A 20,884-nucleotide genomic window follows, 5' to 3' on the forward strand; every position below is an offset into this window, starting at 1 on the left:
GCCACGGCGTTTCCTTTTCGTATATATATTCGGGTGGCATGCTGGATAAGAGGGAAACATTTTTCCCTGCACACGTACGGTAGCCGTTGGCCTCAAATGGAAATCCCGTGCTGGTGACTTCGCAGTCGTGACTGTTGCCGGGAAACTGCGCGATCTTGTGAGAAGTGTCGGCTGCGCTGTCTTCGCTCAATATTCAACAATGGGCCTTCAAAACTCGGCAGCGATCGCCCGCGAGATGTGCATGGAGCTTGTTGTCGGCGAGGGAAAGCGCATGTAGTCTCGGGTCGGGTGTGGTGTTGGAATATGAGATGAAATGAGAAAGGATATGAGATTAATGCAAGCTGAGGCTTTTCATTGGGATGCTTTTTTAGGTAATCAGGAGCATGATCCGTCTCTGGCGACGCTGCAGGCTTTTCCTGCTTCCGCATCGATTGTGAAGATGAGGATCTGAGAAGGGCGAAGGATCTCAATGCGCAATATCATAAGGACATTGGCTCTCCCTTTGGCCCTGAGACGGCTCGCGTGGAGTCTGTACATGTTACTCGCTAACAGCTTGTTCTTCTTGTCAGAGCCGAGAATCCCAGGGACGCGGACGCTCGAGCGGCGGCAATGTCTGGGGTTTATATGGTGTCAAAGGTGCTATCTTTTCGAATTTGAAGGCTTGATTTCCCGTGGACATTGCAATTCGAGTCGTGAGCACATTGTAAACAGATCGTCTTCCTAATAGCAAGAAATGGATAATCTATGCATTTCGTTTTTCTTAACTAATATCCTTTGACAGGACAAGCCGATTCGTTCTGGTCTCAAAAAGAAAATACACGAAGTTAACCGAAGAGAGCTCTCTTCTCTGAGAACTTGGAGGCTTTGAGACTCCCTTTGTGTATGCCATGCGCTACATCCTCTTACAATGTTCGTGATCCTGTTCAGTTTCAAGATCAGTGTTCTCATTCTCACGCATCACACATACACATAGGGCACATAGGTATGAGGTATCAAGTGGTTGGGCCGTCCTCGACGCCGGGATAGCAGCTGAATAGAGGCCTGAACAGACGTATCCGTACCCCAGCGCCGAGAAAACTCCCATGCCTATGGCATAGACCTGGAGTGAAATGGTAGCTAGCTATATATAGGTGTGGGTGGGTGGGACAAAAGGTATGCAATAGATCTGAAAGAGACGAAATCGAATGAAGAGCCATTGACAGGTGCAAAACAGGTGGATATGTAGCTCGTAGTGAACAGGTGTGTCCTACCCCTGACAGGGTACCTGAAACAGCGGCTCTGTGGTGAAACCCACTAACCCTCAGTCCCACTGTGGCGATCTAATACAAGACAAACAAGTCCTATTCCAAAAATCGTTTTGCCACAGTATGAGAACTTCATGCTGTAGTAACTCTGACAACATTTTGCTCATTTCCGTTCTCGACACTCACGGTATTTGTTGAGGTACTATCTGTTGACCGCTTAAAAAAGGGGTTGGAGATATATTTGTAGAACATACAACCTACTTTGAATTGTCGCGACGCCATCTTTGCCGGCAACGGCGCACATTCCAACAGCAGCTACTGCGGCACCCCACACCCTATACCATTTTGTGATCATAGGTGCACCGGTGCCCTCGACACTGATGTCGCACTGGCCCTCGGCTTTATATCTCGTCAGCTTCGTAGGACAAGCAAGACTGCTGTGAGAACCTGAGATAGGAAGGGAGGTTTCACGAATCAGAAAGCGCCACGGGAGGATCACGTCAACGGGAGAATCCTGCAAGGGAGGCCCGAACACCTCTGATTTTGTCGTCGCGGGTATCCGTTCCAGAAATAGGGGACAGAATCGAATGTCTGCGGCTCTCACACTGGCCTCGGAAGATTGCACAGTCGGCTCATACTGCTAAACCGTCCAGGTCAAAGATCCCTGTTGTCCTAGAGGCGGTCAGCATGAGCTCTACAAACCTAACGGCCCAGTACGTGCACTGACCTAAGCCACTTGCAATCCCGCCTTGATCCTGTGACTCCACGCAGCCTGTTATCAGACGAAAGGCTGCCTGCTTCATGTCTTGCAAGCTCGCGCGGTCGGATTAAACCCTAGCTGCGTGGGAGAATTCGATGATGCAGTCTCCATCCGCTGTACATTGACGTTAGCTATCAGGCAGAGCCCAGATGATTATAGCGGTCAAGTCTACAAGTCGAGTGCTTAGGACCTATGAACCTGTAAGGAAGGAGAACTCCCTGGTTGGCGATGCTACAATCTCTAAGGAATTGATATTCGAATCAGTGGGCATGTTTCGGTATGCGGCTCGGCAGCTGGCATCGAGGCGACGGCCTTATCTTGTGCTGCTGCATCCAAATATCACATCGTTCTCTTCCGACAAATTGAAAGGTGCGGATGATTGTGGTCCCCCTCGGCTAAGGGATGAAAGATTTGTGGGAACTGAGATTGTTTGAAGAGGGACCCCGTTGGCAAGCAAGTCGGACGTTTGATAGGTTGTCGGCAATGCTAGGCCTTGTGGAGCATCCAATACTAGCGATAAAGCGACAGAGATTTGGGAAATGATCCCAGCCAAGGAACGAGTCCCATCTTCAACTGCGAAAATAGCAATGGCATAGAAAGTAATAGCACTTGGAGAGGTTACAGCGGGAGAACATTATCGCGGGTATTGGCTTAGATATAGTAATAACACAGGGTAATGCAACAACGTGTGAGCTACCATAGGCACGAAGCACTTGAGAGTGTCGCTTGAGTCGACACGAGAAACACGCGATACTATCATGCGCGACCGGGCTTTAACTTGAGGCATAGCCTTCGTCCGCAACAAGCGCTATGCGCTGCCCGTGTACAACGCGGGACAAAATATATTGTTGGTTACTCTCACCATAAGCGGAGAGCTGCTGCCAGGCCATCAAAATGCAGCTTCCCCGGAGTACAGTCTGTTCACCACTCCCACACCAAGGATCTAACCTCAAGATAATTGCAGCCAATCATCTTCTCTTTCCCATGATTTGACGTACGTTTATGTCAATGGCCTCGAGCCTTGTAAGATCACTTACTAGATATCCGACTCCGCCGTTCCACCTCTGAATTTGAATGCGGTATTAATCTGCTGACCCCAGATCTCCTGTCGCTTTAGCTGTAATTAGGTGTTGCTGCAAATGTCAGAGGCAGGGCTGGCAACGGTGGAAATAGTTGGTTTTGGAGGGCAAACTGCACTAACTACTAGATTTGGAAATCGAAATTGCACCAACTACCATATATTGAAAACCAACTACCCCACTATCAGTGCACTGATAGTGGAGCAGTTATAATAAAAGCTAAAATATCGCTCAGTGTGGGGGGAATGGGGTAATACCTATATCAAGTGTTAAGCCCTATCAGCCCTATCAGCCCTATTTCAGCCCTATTTCAGCCCTACTTTAACCCTATAAATGTTGACCTATTAGCTCTTTTAACTCAAAAAACCGACTTTTTAAAAAGATTATTATAAACTACTCCACTATCAGTTGAACCAGTTGGTTTTGCGGTCAGAACTACACCAACTATCAACCGGTAGACCCCAAACTACACCATCAACTACGAGAAACTAACGGTTCCACTGGTAGTGGACCAGTTAGTTGGTCCACCATTGCCAGCCCTGGTCAGAGGTAAAAATTTCCCAGGATCTGATGGACTCCTTAGCCTAAAGCCGGGAGCAGAAACGCAGGGAGCTGTTGATTGCAAATCCATCGAGACGGAGGTTGAAAATAACGTTGTTGATTACAGTCACCCTAACTCACGCATCGCACTCGAGTAGCAGAGAGAATCTGCCGAAAGATACTCTGGAGATATACACGGAAAACCCACAAGTACGACAGTGAGCTTGTTCTGTTCTCAACAACCGAGCAAACACAGAGTTTGATTTAAGAGTGTGAGAACTGCACGTTCTTCGAAGTGTTCGAAACATGTTCGATCGGAGCGAGTAGCCGGGCCCAATGTTTGGTACGAGGGTTACTACTGCATTTTAGAATATCTCCAGTCTCCAAATTGGGGCTGCCCACCGGCTTTGTACTGCCCGAAACTCTGTTCAGCGTCCAGTTTTCAAAACTGTATTCTATGTCGTTAATCTGAATTGCTAGACCAATCTGTCGGTCCCTTCAGAGTTTCTATCTCAGCTACAGCTTTTCTTCTTTTCAGCATCTCTCTTACGAAACATGGCGCTTCCAACCACAATGCAGGCCCAAGTCCTGAATGCTTTTAACACCCCCTACGAACTCACTACCCGACCTATCCCCCCTCCCCCAACAGGCCATGATATCCTCATCCGCGTCCACGCAGCCTCATACTGCCACACCGACGCCGTCTACGCCTCCGGCGCCATGGGCAAAACCCTCCCCTTGGTCCCCTGCCACGAGTTCGCCGGCACCGTCGTCGCCCTCGGCCCCGCCGTCCCAGCCTCCAGCACCCTCCAAATCGGCACCCGCGTCGGCGTGCCAGGTCGCGCGTACCATCCCTGCGGTCGTTGCAAGGAATGCGAAAACACAGAGGATGAATCCGGCTACTCCGTTTACTGCCCTAAGGCCGGCAACAACGGCATCTCGCGCGATGGCGGCTTCCAGCAATACACCCTCGTCGATGCAAGACAGGTCGTGCCGATGCCGGAGGCGTTGTCGTTTGTGGAGACCGCGCCGCTCATGTGCGCGGGGCTGACGGTCTTCGCGGCGCTGAAACGCTGTAATCTGCAGCCTGGTGATGCGGTGGGCATTGTGGGCTGCGGTGGCGGTTTGGGCCATTTGGGCGTCCAGTTCGCGCTCGAGATGGGCTATCGGGTCATCGGTGTCGATAATGGGGACGCTCCGCTTCGGCTGGCCCGGAGCTGCGTCGAGCCCGATTCCGCCGCCGCCCACATTTTCGACGCGAGGACCACGGACGCCGATGCGGTTCTTGCGTCCCTGGCTGAGTCGACGGGGGCGGAGTCCTTGCCCTCCGAGCGCGGCATCCCGGCCGTTCTCATCCTGCCGGAATCCCAGGCCGCTTTTTCATTCGGGATGTCGCTCCTGCGTCCGCATGGTCGGTGTGTGGTAGTATCATTTCCGGAGAAAGGGTTCGCTTTCAGCGCGAAGGATCTCGTGTTTAAAGACGTGGAGATCGTGGGTAGTCTCGTTGGGAGCAATCGGTGCGCGAGAGAGATGCTGCAATTGGCGGCGCGCAGCAATGTTAGGGCGAGGGTGAGGACATGGAGTTTGGAAGCGTTAAATGAGTTGGTGGAGGCGTATAAGAAGGGAGAGGGGGGGAAATTGGTGGTGGATTTGGAGGCGTCGGGGCTGGGCGAGTTGAGTAGGCGGTGAGTTCTTAGTGAATTTGCAGCGGGGAGGAGATTGGAAAGAGTGAGACCATCTATTAACTTTTCTTTATACCATACCTTTGGTCATTGGGCAGCGCGAAAAGTTGATCTAGGCATAGAGGGAGGCTACCAATGCCCTGTGAGAGACAGGGCCATTACCTAAAGTGTGTTATCTTCTCGGCACATGAATTCAATAAGAGAGAAACGTCAGGCATGCTATAAGGATGCGCACCTCTACATCAGCTGTTGTGACAGTCACGCCGAATGCAGCAGATATTTACAGCTCATTAGATTTTTGCGAGTTCGATATGTACAATTTGTCACGCGCGGCACCTCACTTGGAGACTCTAGCGAATCCAATACTTGAAGAAAAATCCTGTTCTTCAAGCTTTTTCCTCATGGGTATAGTCGACTCCCACAATACTCATATCTTGAATCTTCTTATCGAGGTCATCTTCCTGGTCATGCGTGATATGAACAGCGACAGGGTCACCAAATAGCTCATTGATCTCTTCCAGTGAAAGGCCTTTGGTCTGTCATGCAAGTCAGTAATGATGAGGCAAAGCTACTATGAGCAGGATATACGCACCTCGGGGAAAAACACCCAAACCAATGTGAAGGTACAGACATCGAGGCAAATGAAGACAAGATAGAACTTCCAGCCTATGTGAGTAAAGCCTGTGTCTACTTTTAGTATCGTAGCTGCAGTGACCACTGGTTCGGTGTCGACCTACTGACAGGCGCCACGCCAACGAACAATGCCGCCGCTGCCGTTTGGGCAAAAAGGCTCAATGCGACACCAATGCTTCTGAATTCCATAGGGAAAGCCTCTGAAACGACGACGTATTGTTGCGCATCGATAAACGTGGCATAAAACACCACGTAAAAGAAAATGAAGAAAGTGCCAAAGCCCAGTCCAACTTTGTTTGGTGTCTCTTGACCAACGAAATATTTGGTCAGGGCGGCTTCAAACGCCAGACACGTGGCTGTCCCCGCGATACCTATCAGAAGGCAGATTTTGCGGCCGAAGCGGTCCATGAGGGCGGTCGCGGCCACGATGTTGCCTAGCATGCCGACGATGTTCCAGATCGCGAAGAGTAGGATTGGAATCCCGCCTGTAATGCCGAGCCCGGTGTAGAGAGTGACTTGGTAGTCTGATTTCCGACGCCGATGCTTAGCATGCTTCAGACCTAGGGGCATGCAATGATCGACTTACTGTTCACGACAAGATTACCAGAGCACGCGCTGCTGAGAGTTGCGCCACAGCCAATCAGGATTCTGCGCCGGTAGCTCGCCTTCTTGAAATAATCCCACCAGTGTACAACCCCAAGATTTTGTTTTTTCTGCTCATCTAGCGCAAATTGCTGGGTCATCTGGTAGAATTCTTTGCGAGCGAAGGTGTCGTCTGGGTCATCTGGTTGAGCGTGGAGCCTCTGGATGACTTGGAAAGCCTCGTCGTTACGTCCCTTCATAAGTACTGTTTTACCGTCAGCAACCTTCTGGAAGAAGAGACTTGAATGGCGTACACCATCGAGGACTTTCTGGTAGCTTCCAACTGCCAGACAGTAAGATCAAGGTGGGTATCAGTTGCACTGCGAAGGGAAATCGCCATTGGAATGATGATGTTGAGTCATAGTAGCATCCGAAACCGACAAAACCCGTGAGAGCATAGCCCAACCCAAGAGCAATTCCATGAAGTCCTACGTGGAAACCCCGATGCTTGGGTGGAGAAAGCTCTGCTTGGTAGAGTGGAACTGCGAGTGTTAGCCGGCGCCGGATACGTAGCAACCTTTGGGCCTTACCTCCACAGACCATCTGACCAACGCCCCAGCCCATGATGAAGCGGCTTGCGAGGTACATGGCGACATTTGCCGCGCCTGCCATCAGAGCGGCGCCGAGAATGCAGACCATGCAAGCAATCTGAATTGTTCGCAACCTTCCAAAAGCGCTCGCGGTATATGCAATAGACAATGATCCCAAGGCGCCACCAGCGAAGAACAAGCCGTTCATCGCGCCTGTGTCTGTGTTAGTAGAGAAAGCGAGCGAGAGAGGTTGCAACAGTATGCAGGTGGTTCACCTAGGATCGTGTTTGTCCGAGACAGACCAGGACCTTTCTGCGCAAGGGCGAAGTAGTTGTAAAATTGAGGCTGTCCAATAACTTGGCCAATAATACTTGCAGCGTAGCCTGATGGCTGGTGTTAGAAGATTTCAATGCTTTCATCCTGCCTGGCCTATCTTACCATAGGTAATGGAGCCAATCGCTGCAAAGATGGTGATGTATGAAGTGTGCCGATTTCTCTTCGCCATATCTTCGAGCTTCAGATTCTTCTGTGTATAAAAGGTGAAGAGAAAATGGAAACTGGAGTAGATACCAGCGATACTCACAGCAGTCTTATTGTCGGTTGTCTGGAACGATGAGTCTGTTGGTCGTCGAGACCGATAGCGTTGGGTCATTTTGTGGAGAACGGCACTCCATACAAATACGCGTTGCTCGGCCACAATCCCCAAATTGGAGCTCAGGGCCAGCGACGTTTCATACTTTTGCCTTGATCAATGCTAAACGCGGCCACCCAAGCTCCATTCCCAAATACCTCAGAGTCGGGGCGGTGGTAATTGACTTTACCCCACACTGAAAGTCTAGATCCGACCGCTGTTGAGATTTCCCCGCACTGCGAGATTCGGGGTTATGGAGCTTGATCAAAGGCAGTCACTGGAGCCCACCGGTTGCAGCCAGCTTGCAGCGCCAGGGGAGAAGTACGCAGTTCGAGGCGTGTAAAACTGACAGTTTTCCTCCTTCTAAGTATGAGGCTAATTACAACGGGTACATGGTCATTTTGTTGCCAACTCAGATTCAACTGTTGAAATCGGTATTCATTGCTGAACCATCAATCTGGCCATTCCCACGGGCTATAACGAGGGCTGACCATTTAAGATATCGAAGACTTTGATCATGCAACAGTCTCGTAAGTCTAAGGCTCTAGCATGTCTGCATAGAGATTTAGTGACCTTCCAATGACGTCAATCATCTGCCAGATGCTGTCCGATCGGAAAAGCTTTGCCCAGAGTCGAACTACTGCGGCACTGAGGTGTTTCCCATTCCCTATTGGCTGCTCCGGAGGAGCGGCATACTCCGTTTCAGCTATCATTTGCATCACAAAATTCAAAAGCTTGTTCTCCTCTACAGAAAGAGGAGGCTCTGGCATAGGAATCGTGACTGACTCTAGCCATTTGGTCAACAAGAGGGCGCACTCCAAAGAACAAAGAGCGTGCTGCGTGGACCAGAAAAACATTTGGGTGTGGGCGACAAAGTTGATGCCCAATTTGATGGGTATGCTTAGCGCATGGGCACAATGCAAAGCAGCTCTGGTCATCCTTTTACCTCGTCCTACTGGCGAGCTCCTCTTGATTGACATTGCGATCTGCGACGGATCCCAGCTGCGCAGTGATCGGATGGGCCCAGTATCCACGTTGATACGAATGTAGGCTATGCGCAGCAATGCCAAAGAGTTAAATGAGAGTGGGCCGTGAGGGCTCAACGGATCAACAGAGGACTCGGGATTTCTTGCCCAGCTTGTCTGCCACGATCGCAGCGCGTGTTCGAGCGTGATCAAATCTGCTAACGGTGAGGGCTCAGACCCTGCAAGAGTATAACGGGCTATCTGCTGGATGAACCAAATATGCTGGACCAATGCGTGTATGAGGATGTACCCGCCAAGCGTAGAAACGTCGGTCGTCCCGCTATCCTTGCTGCGTCCATTAAAAAGTTTGGTGAAGGCGCCTTGGAAATTTGGCTCAGGCTTCTCCTTCTGGCGTATCTGAATCCAAGCCTCTGCAGAAGTGGATTTCCACTGCGCTTCACTACAGGGAAGATCCATTCCGAGTGTCCGGTTCAGTATTAAGGGAGGGATGTCGAAGGTAATGCAGTGAAGATTGAAGAAGCAATAGATGATGAACTTAGTCCTTTTGCTTCCTTCATGCTCTATCCAAAGCTCCCAATTAGTGTCTTGCACCAGATGCTCTGGTCCCAATCCTTCATCATGGACCAAACTCTCTAGCTGGCTTCGCATAGTCATTGCGGCCCTTGCCAGAGTCGTATGCTCAAACCATGTTGCCATGGCCATGAGGAGCAAGAGTGCCTGTGCTGTTTCAATAGGCTTCCCAAGTAGAGCCGCGGAGGTCTGAAACTCAGCTTCAGAATAGGACGAAGCATCCTGACCATGATGGGATCTGGAGAGCAAATATTCGTTATTCAGTCCTGAAGGCCTCGCGTTTCTACAGTCTCGCTCACGGATAGACTCCATGGCAATTGCCTCAGCAGCGTGAAAAATTTGCAAGCTTTTTTCAGGCTCTCTACAATATTGCGCACCAACAGCTGCAATAGCAAGGATGAGCTCGACGGAGGCGCTCGAAGTCGATATGGTGGGTATGTGGAGGAAAGGAAGATGTTCGTGGAAGCCTGTCACATAGCCGCCCAGATACCGTGATAGAGCGTGGCGGGTCGGCAGGACAAAAGACTTCGGGATAACACGTCGAAAACGCTCGAGTCGACTACCCAGGATTGTCCGTGAATGAGTTGAGATTTCCAACAAAGAGCTACGGCTTCTTTCGGAAGGACGAGCCGACTGTGGCCGTTCCTTTGGATGCCCTTCTGGCAGTTCTTCTGGCTGCAATGAGGGCAGTCGAGAACCAAAACGAGAAAAGCCAGTTTGATCTGTGTTTACCAGCCGCACATTTGCGTCAGCGTTAGTACTGAAACTCGGCGGAAGAATATCTGGCATTAAAATCATTGGATCTGGCGAAAAAGAGGGCAAAGGCTGCTCGAATTGGGAGATGGTTGAGAACATTTGAGTAGGTAGAGTAGCGTTGTCAAGCAACATTAGATAATCATCGAAATCTGCGAATGGCAGCATCTGGGAGGCTGCGGTCTGATCTTCAAGATGGAGGCCGGGTGATGTGAATGGCTGAGCGACCTGCAGCGTGGCATTTGGCTCACCATCCAAAGTGGTCATACCATCAACATCCGGCATGATGTCATCCTGTCCCAACAACTGTGCAGATGGAGAAAAGATCTGGTGTCCATTGAAAGGAGTGTTGATGGAGCTACGTTGGTAGATCGCTTCATCGGTCACGATCTGTTGATATATATCTGATCGGGATGGAGTTGTTGGCAGCTCTTCTTCTCCCAAACCAAGAAAGGTGGAAGTGGAAGATCTTGAACGTGGTGATTGAGCTGCGCCAAGTGTAGGACTAGTAGCGGAGTGTGCCAATCTCTTATGTCGTAGAAGGAGGTCGCTACGAACTTCTCAGCATTAGACCTCCTCAAAGGATGCAATTTTGTCTCTGACCTTCTGGTAAAGGCGTGAGGGCACACTGCGCATTGGAAGGGCTTTTCTTTGGTATCTATATTGGCCATGAGTTCATTGTCGCTCAGCCACCAAAATCCATCCCAAATACATACGGGATCTTCGGTGGCGCTGAAGATGCTCAAGTCTGGCAAAGCTTCGAGGGCAAAGTGTGCAATCGAAGTTCTTCTTCTTGTTGGTACTCATGCTTGAGGAGTCATGGTGCTCAATACGAAAATGCTTTGCTTGAGGCGAGGTGGTTGTCGGTCTGCGGACCTCACGGTGTCATTGTGGGAAGCTCGCCATCCGCCATTGGAACATATCTCAATCATTACACGCAAGGAATCGGCAATTGATCTTGACGCGTTGCCATGAAGACGAATATTCTTAGCAATTTAAAGGGACAGGAGTGTACTATAGGAATTGTCAAGGAAGAGAATTTCCGCCCCCTGAATGAAGTTGACGAAGTCTTGGCACCAGTCACAATTACCCCTCTTCTACAGAGGTCTGCACCGAAAGTCCTGCACCCGCCAAGACTCTTGCGCTCAGACTTCGGATAACGCCTCACCTAAAGGGCTACCTGGACAATGCGTCTGGAGTTCTTCGGAATCGCACCTAGCTCTAGCCAGGTTTCGGGGCTTAATACCCCTATCAAGTCAAAAGAAGTACCTAAAGTCCCATCCATGCGCTGTGAGAAGATATTTCTAGGCTTCCCCTCTACAGGGCCGCTTTCCGAAAGTAGGGTTAGGGCTGCACTAGTGCGGGTGCAGGACTTTCGGTGCAGACCTCTGTAACGCTTAATTCTATTAGCGCCTTGGCGGTAGTGAAAATCAACAATGGCCTGTCACAACTCCGCTCCATGTAAATAGAAGGACAACATCATCCTTCGAGCTCATCCAGACAGAACCGTTTTCAAAGCATCCATCTGATACCCTTGGCCTGCCCAGAAGTATACACCACCGCTAATCCTCCAATGCACGCCTCAAGCTTTGGCCTTCTCTGGCTTGTATTCTCCAGCCGCAGTCATTTCATTGATGACTCTCTCCGCAATCTTGAATCCTTCCAATCCCGCCGGCATACCACAATATACCGACACTTGAAGCACCGCTTCTCGAATTTCGATAGGTGTCAGTCCGTTGTTGATGGCTCCCCTGATATGATTCCCCAATTCTGGCCCTCGATTCAGCGCCGACAGCATGCCAATGTTCAAGAGACTGCGTTGCTTGCGGTCCAGTCCTGGACGATTCCACACATGACCCCAGCACATCTCAGTCACGAGGTCCTGCATCGGCTTGGCGAAATCACTCGAACCGCCTGCCAGCGCTTTGTCGACGTATGCATCACCGACTACCTCCCTGCGCGTTTTGATGCCTGCGTCGAAAAGCTGCTTATGGAGAGCCTCGATATCTGATGAGGATTGCATGGTGAAGAGAGGCTGATAATTAGGCTTGGGTGGATAAACGGTGGGAGTGAAAAGAATGTTGATGCAGTATTTCAAATTCTTAGACTTGCGAATTTCACTGTTGGGGTGCCTGCTTTTTGGCCAACTGACGTGTCAATGAGCTGTTTATGAGGAGATGGCTTTGTATTGTTGATTGGCAATCTGCACTGCAAGGTTGCCGAAGCTTCCGATGTTCAGAGAAAAGGTTCCCCAACTTCCCCATCTTCTCCAAATTGGGGTCGAATTTAGTTTGCACCCCGCAAACACGACTTATCGAACACAACCGTCATCTCGGCTATTTTTCGTAAGGCTCTAATCACAAGAAATATTTACAGACGATCAGTCTCCTCAACTTTCCACGCCAACACCCACATTCGATAATCCAATTTTCGAGAGACACCACCATCCACCATGACAGTAATCAATGGTCACGGTGAACTCCCTGCGGTCACGTATGGCTTCATCGGTATGTCTCATAGCTTTGCATTTCGAAGAGTACACTTGGTTCGCGTGGCTAAAGTATTAATAGGCCTTGGCAACATGGGATACCGCATGGCTAAGAATCTGCGATCAGAACTCTCAGCTGACTCGGCTCTTGTGGTTTGCGAGGTCGTACAGTCTGTGCTGGACAAGTTTGTGGGTGAGACGAAGGGACTGATCAGGGTCGCCAATACCCCCAAGGAGGTTTCCGAGCAGAGCGTAAGCTGCGACAATGCACCCATAGAAATAGGCTCGCTGACAGACATGAAGGACATCATCTTAACTATGCTGCCAGCGGGGAAACATGTCAAACAAGTCTTTACCGACCAATCTAATGGCCTTCTCTCCATCTCAAAATCTTCGAAGCCGAAACTTTTTATCGAATGCAGTACTATTGACGTCCCAACGTCTCTGGAGGTTGCTGAAGCCGTGTCGCAATCCGCTCTTGGCTCTTTTGCTGATGTCCCTGTATCCGGTGGTCCCACCGGTGCCGAAGCAGCTACTCTTACGTTCATGGCAGGCGGCTCTACAGACGTCATCGGAAGAGTAAAGCCCATCGTGATGACCATGGGCAAAACATTTTTCCACTGCGGCGGCGCGGGTGCAGGACTCGCCACTAAGCAGATCAATAACTACATATCAGGCATTTGTATGCTTGGGACTGCGGAAGCAATGAACTTGGGAATCCGCTATGGCCTCGATCCGAAAGTGCTGGCAGGCGTCATCAACTCTAGCACCGGGCGATCGTACAATAGCATAGAGCAGAACCCCGTCAAAGGCATCAGCCCTAATAGCTCAGCAGAACGAGATTTTGAGAATGGCTTTTCCATCGAGCTTTGCAAGGGCGTTTTGCACATGGCAATCAATTTGGGAGAGAGAGTTGGCGCAAGGCTCCCGCTGAGTCAAGGCCTGATCGACACTTATGAGGCGGCGAGCATGGATGATAGGTGTAAGGGCAAAGATTGCAGAAGTGTGTACAGGTATGTTGCGGATAATTGAGCCGTCGTTTACAATAAGATCGTCGTCGGGGCGTGGAACATTCTTTTTGACTGCAGTTACATTTCTTGCCATACATGGGACTCATATAAGATAACGCTCTGATGTTCAAGTATGCGCATCAAGTGATTGTCGGAGACAATGGATTCTTTTTGGGATGTGAATTCCGAGCCGTGCGGCTAAACAAAGCGCCTGCATTGTACCCCGCTTCCCCAATTTTCGCACAGGCCCCAAGATGGAGATCGCGTCGTTCGAAGAGTTTATGCTTTTGGACTCATAATCAAAGTCAGGTAAAGCCGTCTCTTAGACCCTTACACTTTCAGATACGCGACAACAATGTCATCCTTCCTTCCTCCCCGAGCACCTCAGCAAAACTATGTCACAATCTCCGCCCTCCACAGCGGCACCTTGACACTCCCAAGTCACTTGTTTATCACTCCCACATCATCCTCTGCCCGTCGCACCGTCCCCTCATTGTCATTCCTAATACAGCATCCCTCTCCTCGCACTCTTACAGAGAATGATCCACCTCCCACCCGTCTCCTCTTCGACCTCGGACTCCGCAACCCGCTCTCGACATACCCCTCACCGATTCAAAAACACCTCGAGACGCGGCACCCAATAAGCAGCGATCATGACGTAGTTCGAAGCCTCATGCAAGGGGGCTTGAAGCCGGATGATGTGGATTGGATCATTCTGAGCCACGTCCACTGGGATCACATCGGCACGCCTTCATTGTTCTCGAAAAGCAACTTCGTAGTGGGTGCTGGGAGTCTGCAATTGTTGCAAGGCTGCGGAGATCAGTCATCGGGCGGACACGCGCATTTTGAATCGGATTTGCTGCCTGAAGAACGCGTCGTGGAATTGCCTAGCACTGCGACGCTTGGCTCGGCCCCGACAACGAATGGCGCCACAAACGGGACTGAAAAGAAAGAAGGTTCTACGAGCGCCCATCTGCGGTCAGCCCGCTGGCAACGCCTGGCGCATTTCCCGCACGCCATCGACTTTTTCCACGACGGTAGCCTCTACCTAATCGACGCGCCGGGCCATCTTCAAGGGCACACCAACATTCTTGCGAGAATCGGGCCGGAAAAGTGGGTCTATCTGGCCGGTGATGCATGCCATGATCGGAGGATTCTTGAAGGGGAGGTTGGTATTGCGACGTGGGAGAACGAGGAAGGGAAGGTGTGTTGCATTCACAGTGATGTCCATGAGACGGAAATGACGCTTGAAAGGATCAGGGTGTTGGGGAATGCCTCGGAGGAGGTGGAAGTCATTTTGGCGCATGATGTGGATTGGGCGCAGGACGAGGTGAACGAGGCTAGGTTTTGGCCTGGGACTTTGTAGTTCCCGAGCGGAGTGATTGGCAGTCATTTTTTCCGATCTTGACAGGACAGCAGCAGCTACTTGTTGCCTTGAAGCATATTATGCATACCAATCACGTCGATTCCTCCTATCGCTGTGTTCTTAGAGCGAGCGTCTAGATAAGGCTGCGTATGGCGAAAGGTTACTATCGGGAGGAAACAAAGGGTTGCTGCATACGATCTCGCCTGCCTGTATCTAAAGAGGTGGGATTACCCATGCTTGCTGCAGGAGCCTTCATCTACATATACTCAACTTCCAATTACTTTGGAGACTTTAGATTTTCGGCTCGACCTCAGGTCTTCCAATAAAACCCTTCCTTCAAACAGGATCACATCATCCACCAAAGCGACCTTCTCTTCCCAAAAGACGCCGAGTTTCTCTAGAGGGAGCACCTCTGCCACCCACAACGTCAGACCATCCGAATCATCCAAAGCCCCATATCCACGACTCCAGAGACTTCGATCAAGATTTTCCCGTCCTTAGTACCAGTAAACTCAAGTCCTCCATGAGTCCTTCACGAGAAACATAACCTCCTCAACCTTCATGCACACTCTCAGCAAACACTCCGATAAGGGCAGTTCGGCCTGCAATGACATGAACCTTCTATCTTCTAGGCCAGTTCGCCAAAGTATCCTAGTCGACTGATGTTACATGTATCCCTACATCTTTGGATAGCAACAGATCAGATGCAAACCTGGAGTACGTGATCATTGCATGGCAACAACCAGGGGTGCAGCATTTTAGATGCTTGTTCCGAGAGATCTCTCGAAAGGCGAGAACATGTCACGGACTTTGCAGCAAAGAAACTTTATTCTTTGGGATCTGGGTTGATATCCTCGCGGCGTCGCCGTCTTTTTGATCGACGACCTGATCATAAGGGAATGAGTCTTAGGTTCTGAGAAATAACGAAAGAGGACGAGAATAGCAAGAATGGAGCCATACTATCAATGGAGAAGACCGCTGGAAAGATGCGCATTGCTTGCTGGTATTAGGAGAGAAGAATGCGTGGAGGAGGAGGGGGAAACGTTAGTTGCCTAGAACGTAGTCAGATCATGGGAGTGAACCGTCGCTTTTCAGCCAAAACAACTCCTTTCTATTGCAGGTATGCACAAATCGAGTCGAAGCCTTGCCTTACCTATACTGGGTTCCATTGACGTGCTACCAAATATACCGAAAATATACCTTAGTCCAATAAAGCGAGACATAGCCTTGGCTGTTGGGACCTTGCCATCCGACGATGAAGATATATCTGGGACCACCCTGGGAGCGTGTTGAGATTTGCTGCAGCACCTGTGTTGTAGCTACCCCGCCATGGTGGCAAATAGAGGTATAAGTAGCCATCTCTCAGCACTCTCATAGCTACTTAAATAAATAAATCAATCCTTCATACATTTCCAACAGAGCGACTGGCGCACGATCGTTGGATTACTAGTGATCAAGGGTGTCAAGCTAAACTATGGATGGTGGGCAAATTACAAATTCATACCCCAAACTATGGGATTCTTACAAATTCATACCCCATCTTACATTTTCATACCCCTCACCAAAAAAATGGGGTATGAATTTGTAAGTTGCCAGTCTTTGGGGTATGAATTTGTAAGTTACCATTTTCTGGGGTATGAAAATGTAAGATACCATGTTAGCAGCAGCCCTCACGGGGGCCCTGCGACGTCCCTACGGGAGCCCTACGGGGCCCTATTTAGGTCCAAATAGGAGTGTTTGGCTGTCAAGCGCAGAGACCCCCGGGACCAAGCTTTTTTAGTTGAGTTGCTAACACAACATCCCTATACCTATAAGTCATTAGAAGGGTATTTTAGGGTGTTTCAGGCTATCTACCCCAATTGTTAGTAACCCGAATTACCGCTAAAGGGTTAAATAGGGGTATTTACACTTCACGCTGCAGACACCCCTAGGGAGCCCCGCAGGGCCCCCGGAGGAATAATTCCTAACACCAACCCGCCCTATCCGATAACCGCCCAACTGTAACAAATCCAATTTTTTCTACCACAATACACTATGACACTCCATCACCCTATTATAATACATTAAAAAAGCGCTATATCTACTCTTTAGACTCCACTATAGTCCCTCTACTATGAAATCGTTTCATATAGTCCCCTTTACGATATAGAAAGATGTTATACATAATATAGCCACCTCTAATCCTAAGAGAACTTTCTCTATTTCTACTTATTTCTCTATTAAAATCTCTATTCTTAATATCTATACGATACTATATATATATTCTACTATCTTTTATATCTTATTAGTTATAATTATTTTATAATAATTTAAGAAGAATAGTAATTGCGAATAAAGATGAAATCTTTTAATTAGATACTCTATTCTTTATTAAATCTATTATTACTTATTTTAGAAAACTCTAATACTCTTAATACTTTTTTTTTATAGATTTATAGAGTTTAAAAGTATTAGAGAGACTTTTATTAAGATATTAAGTAAATAGAGATATTTAAGTCTAATTATAAGCTCGCTAAGAAGTATATATAGTTATTAAAATATTAAATCGATTAATCTCCCTTATATATAAGTTATAATAGAAGAATATCCTCGAAATATCGAAATTCTTTTATTAAATATTATTTCTATTCTTTTTAAAAGTAGATAAGATAATATAATTATTAATACTTATTCTATTAGAACGCTTTCTTTTTTTAATAATAGTATTATTAATCTCTCTAATATCGTAGATAGTAATAAAAGCTAAAATAAGATTATTATTCTATTAAGCTATTATAAGAATATTATTCTAAACTACTATAGTAAGAACTTTATATGAAATATTCTTAATAAAAATCTATTTCATCTCTATAAGTAATTTTGAAAGATCTATTCGATTTAGCTTTATAGTCTTATATATAATAATTCTTAAGATCTTTAACTTTCTAATAAGCTTTAATTTAATAAAATAGTTATTTATAAAGAGAATAGAGTTAGAGAGTAATATATTAGTAGCTAATTTAAATACTATAACTAATATTTCTCCGAGATCTTTAATTTTTAATTTATTCTTAAGGTTTTATATAGGCGAATATTATATATAATTATAGAGATAATCTTTATTATTAATTATAAAAAGCTTATATCTCTCTTTAATTAGCTTATCTAGAGTTATAATAGAATAATAAATATATTTTATCTTCTTAATTATATATTTATCGATTATATAATAAGAACTTAATATATATAATTTCTTTTAATTACTTTATATCTTATCGACGAATAAAAGAAGCTTTCTATACTATATAGACTTCTTATATCTATTCTTTTTAATAATAAAATTATTCTCTATATTAAAATTTAAGTAATATATATATCTACGAAGAAGAACGTAGCGATTTCAAGCTATTTATTTAATAATAATCGAAGCTATTAAAGTAATATTATTATTTCTCTAATAATTATAAATAGTAGAAAAGTAATAGATTCTCATATAGATAGTAATAGCGATAAAGATTTTCAGCTTTAAGATCTTAAGAGATTTTTAAGTAAAACTAAGGGTATTCTATTAAGAGATATATAAATTAATATTATTATAAAGTATTTCTTATATAGTAGTAGTTTATATAAGAGAAAATATTAAATATAAAGTAACTTTTAGATCTTTTAGAAGATAATTAACGATTTTACTATTAAGGATACTATATAAGAAGCATGCATATACTCCTAAAAAGGAGTTTCACGAAGAAGAAAAAGATATTTCTTAATTCTAATTATGATTAATTAATTAAGTTAAAGCTATAAACGAAATCGAAGAAAGAAAGCGATATATCAAGTTACGCTAGTTAGGTTTCTCACGCTATACTAAAAACGTAATAGTTACCCTCCCTCATAAAAAGCTATATCGTTCTCGGGCTTTTTCTTATCTCGTAAAGATCTAGATGTAAAGGTGTAGGAAAGAAGATATACGGGTTCTACTTCTCGTAAAAATAGATATGTCAGATTTAAGGCGGATATTGAAAAGCGGTAAAAGGGAAAGCGTGGAAGTATTCGATGTGAAGATATCTCGATAAGATTCGCGTTCTTTATCTCGTAAAGATCTAGATGTAAAGTGTATAAGAGAAATCTTATAAAGTTTTAGACGTAAAGGTGTATAATCTTTTTCTTCGGTTAAGCGTTTTCTTTAGTTAAAGAATCAAAAACGAAAAATCCTTCCTTCCACTCTTCGAACTCTGTAAAAGGCTTTTTATCGTCGTCGTGAATGAATATTAAGATTATTAGATCTAGGTATTTCTTAGCGAAGGTCTCTTACGCTTTATTTAAGGTATCGAGAATCTTATTTAATAACGGCTTATTAATACTCTAGTATTCCTTAATACTCTCGATATCGATCTTTTTATCTTTAACTTACTTATAATCTTAATTTAGAAAAGATAAAAGTTTCATAACGCCTCTAATAAGTTTTATTACGCTCTTATACTATACTAAGAGTAAAGTAATTATCTTATAAATCTTTTTCATCGCCGTTAAAAGTGCTATTAGCTTTTCTTATATTCTTAAAAGAGTATTCTTTAGTAAGTCGATCTCCTTCTTTATATATACGTAATTATCGTAAGTATCTACTTCCTTAACTTTTAACTCTAAATTCGAATCCTCGAAAACGAATAGCTAGTAAATCGGTTTCTTCTTAATTATTACTTTATCACTTAAATTCTCAAATTTCGACTTCTTAGAGTCCGGCTTCTCGACGGTCTTTTTTAAGAATTTAGCTTTAATTATAATATTCTTCGTCGCAGACCTAGTCTTATAAGTAGCCTCGTTCTTTTTAAGTCGTTTTATATTAGTATTTGACGACGATATTGTTCGTTTCTTAGTCTCTAGCAAGATACTCTTAGACTTCTTTAAGGAATCTATCTTCTTTATAGCGGCTTTCTTTATCTTCTCGAAGTTATACTTAAAGTTCTAAATAAAGTAGAGATAATCTTAGTGAAAATTATAGTTATTATACTTCGCGGCGTTAATATAAATACTAACATCTCGAGAATAGTCGCGTTCTTCCCCTTTATCTTTATATAATTATTAAATCTCGAATATAACCTTATAATATTACTTAATTTTATTATCGTCTTTTATATTCATCTTTACTAGTTAGCCTTTTATAATATAATTCTAATATAGATATTTACTCGCGAATACCTGAGGCTAGTATTAATATCGCTAGAATTCAGTAAAGCTTCGCGTTTCTACTATCTTAGCGATTTAAGCATCTAAAAGATTCATATAATAAGAAGAAACATTAATATCTTTAGTTACTTTCTCGATAAGAATAGCCTCATTTTAGTAATAGCCTTTATTCTTAAGTAGGCCCTTCATTTAACGTAAGATTAGCTTAGATCTTGAGACGAAAGATATTCTTAAATAACGAGCCACGGAATCGAGAAAGTTATTTAAATTTTCGTAGTAAAGATTCGATAGATGCGTGAAAAAACCTCGCTATAAATAGAGACGATAAGGATCCTAATTGTAAAGCGTATTTATTCGAGGATTTCTAAGTTTATAAAAGTGATTTAGATAAATTTAGAAAGAACGATCGAGAATATACTATAGTAGACTTTCGTAATCCCACTATTTTGAGAGTAAATCTTCTTTTACTTTAAGTCGAATATAATCGATTATTTTACCGAGATCTATAAGACTTAGTCGAAAGAATTTGAATTATTTAGAAACGCGTTCGATTTAACCCTAGAGAATTAGCGTTAAAATCTTAAGATTCGCTATTTCTACTTCTTTAAATCTCGGATAAAGTTATTAACGCTTTACTTTCTTAGCGATAACTTTTAAATTATTAGAATTATAAAAAGTCTTTTCTCGAGAGATAGAGTTACGTTTAATTATAAAGTGTTAAAAGAAAATATAGTAAGATAAAGAAAAGAAATAAGGGGCTGGTTAAGTTACTTTACTTCGCGATTACAAGTTATAAAGTCTTTCGAA

At 45.4% G+C, this 20,884-nt stretch overlaps 5 protein-coding genes across 5 annotated transcripts; 2 read left to right on the plus strand and 3 right to left on the minus strand.

Annotated features, from left to right (window-relative positions):
* Positions 1-4,178: 4,178 nt before the first annotated feature.
* Positions 4,179-5,312, plus strand: HO133_008254 (uncharacterized protein; the record flags this gene model as incomplete). The annotated part of the gene is made up of 1 exon (XM_037299122.1): positions 4,179-5,312. One exon carries the CDS (start codon positions 4,179-4,181, stop codon positions 5,310-5,312), a length of 1,134 nt encoding a protein of 377 aa, XP_037156458.1.
* A 379-nt stretch (positions 5,313-5,691) lies between these two features.
* Positions 5,692-7,762, minus strand: HO133_008255 (uncharacterized protein; the record flags this gene model as incomplete). Its single annotated transcript, XM_037299123.1, has 7 exons — positions 5,692-5,841; positions 5,898-5,986; positions 6,043-6,498; positions 6,525-6,863; positions 7,111-7,329; positions 7,413-7,493; positions 7,549-7,762. 7 exons carry the CDS (start codon positions 7,760-7,762, stop codon positions 5,692-5,694), a joined length of 1,548 nt encoding a protein of 515 aa, XP_037156459.1.
* Positions 7,763-8,277: 515 nt separating this feature from the next.
* Positions 8,278-10,857, minus strand: HO133_008256 (uncharacterized protein; the record flags this gene model as incomplete). The annotated part of the gene is made up of 3 exons (XM_037299124.1): positions 8,278-10,600; positions 10,654-10,708; positions 10,767-10,857. The coding sequence occupies 3 exons, from the start codon at positions 10,855-10,857 to the stop codon at positions 8,278-8,280; spliced, it is 2,469 nt and encodes an 822-aa protein (XP_037156460.1).
* A 775-nt stretch (positions 10,858-11,632) lies between these two features.
* Positions 11,633-12,073, minus strand: HO133_008257 (uncharacterized protein; the record flags this gene model as incomplete). Its single annotated transcript, XM_037299125.1, has 1 exon — positions 11,633-12,073. One exon carries the CDS (start codon positions 12,071-12,073, stop codon positions 11,633-11,635), a length of 441 nt encoding a protein of 146 aa, XP_037156461.1.
* A 429-nt stretch (positions 12,074-12,502) lies between these two features.
* HO133_008258 (uncharacterized protein) lies at positions 12,503-14,914 on the plus strand (the record flags this gene model as incomplete). Its single annotated transcript, XM_037299126.1, has 3 exons — positions 12,503-12,557; positions 12,621-13,551; positions 13,891-14,914. 3 exons carry the CDS (start codon positions 12,503-12,505, stop codon positions 14,912-14,914), a joined length of 2,010 nt encoding a protein of 669 aa, XP_037156462.1.
* Positions 14,915-20,884: the final 5,970 nt, after the last annotated feature.

This window comes from Letharia lupina (assembly GCF_014066315.1).
Source record: "Letharia lupina isolate WasteWater1 chromosome Unknown contig_4, whole genome shotgun sequence".
NCBI classification, from domain to species: Eukaryota; Fungi; Ascomycota; class Lecanoromycetes; order Lecanorales; family Parmeliaceae; genus Letharia; species Letharia lupina.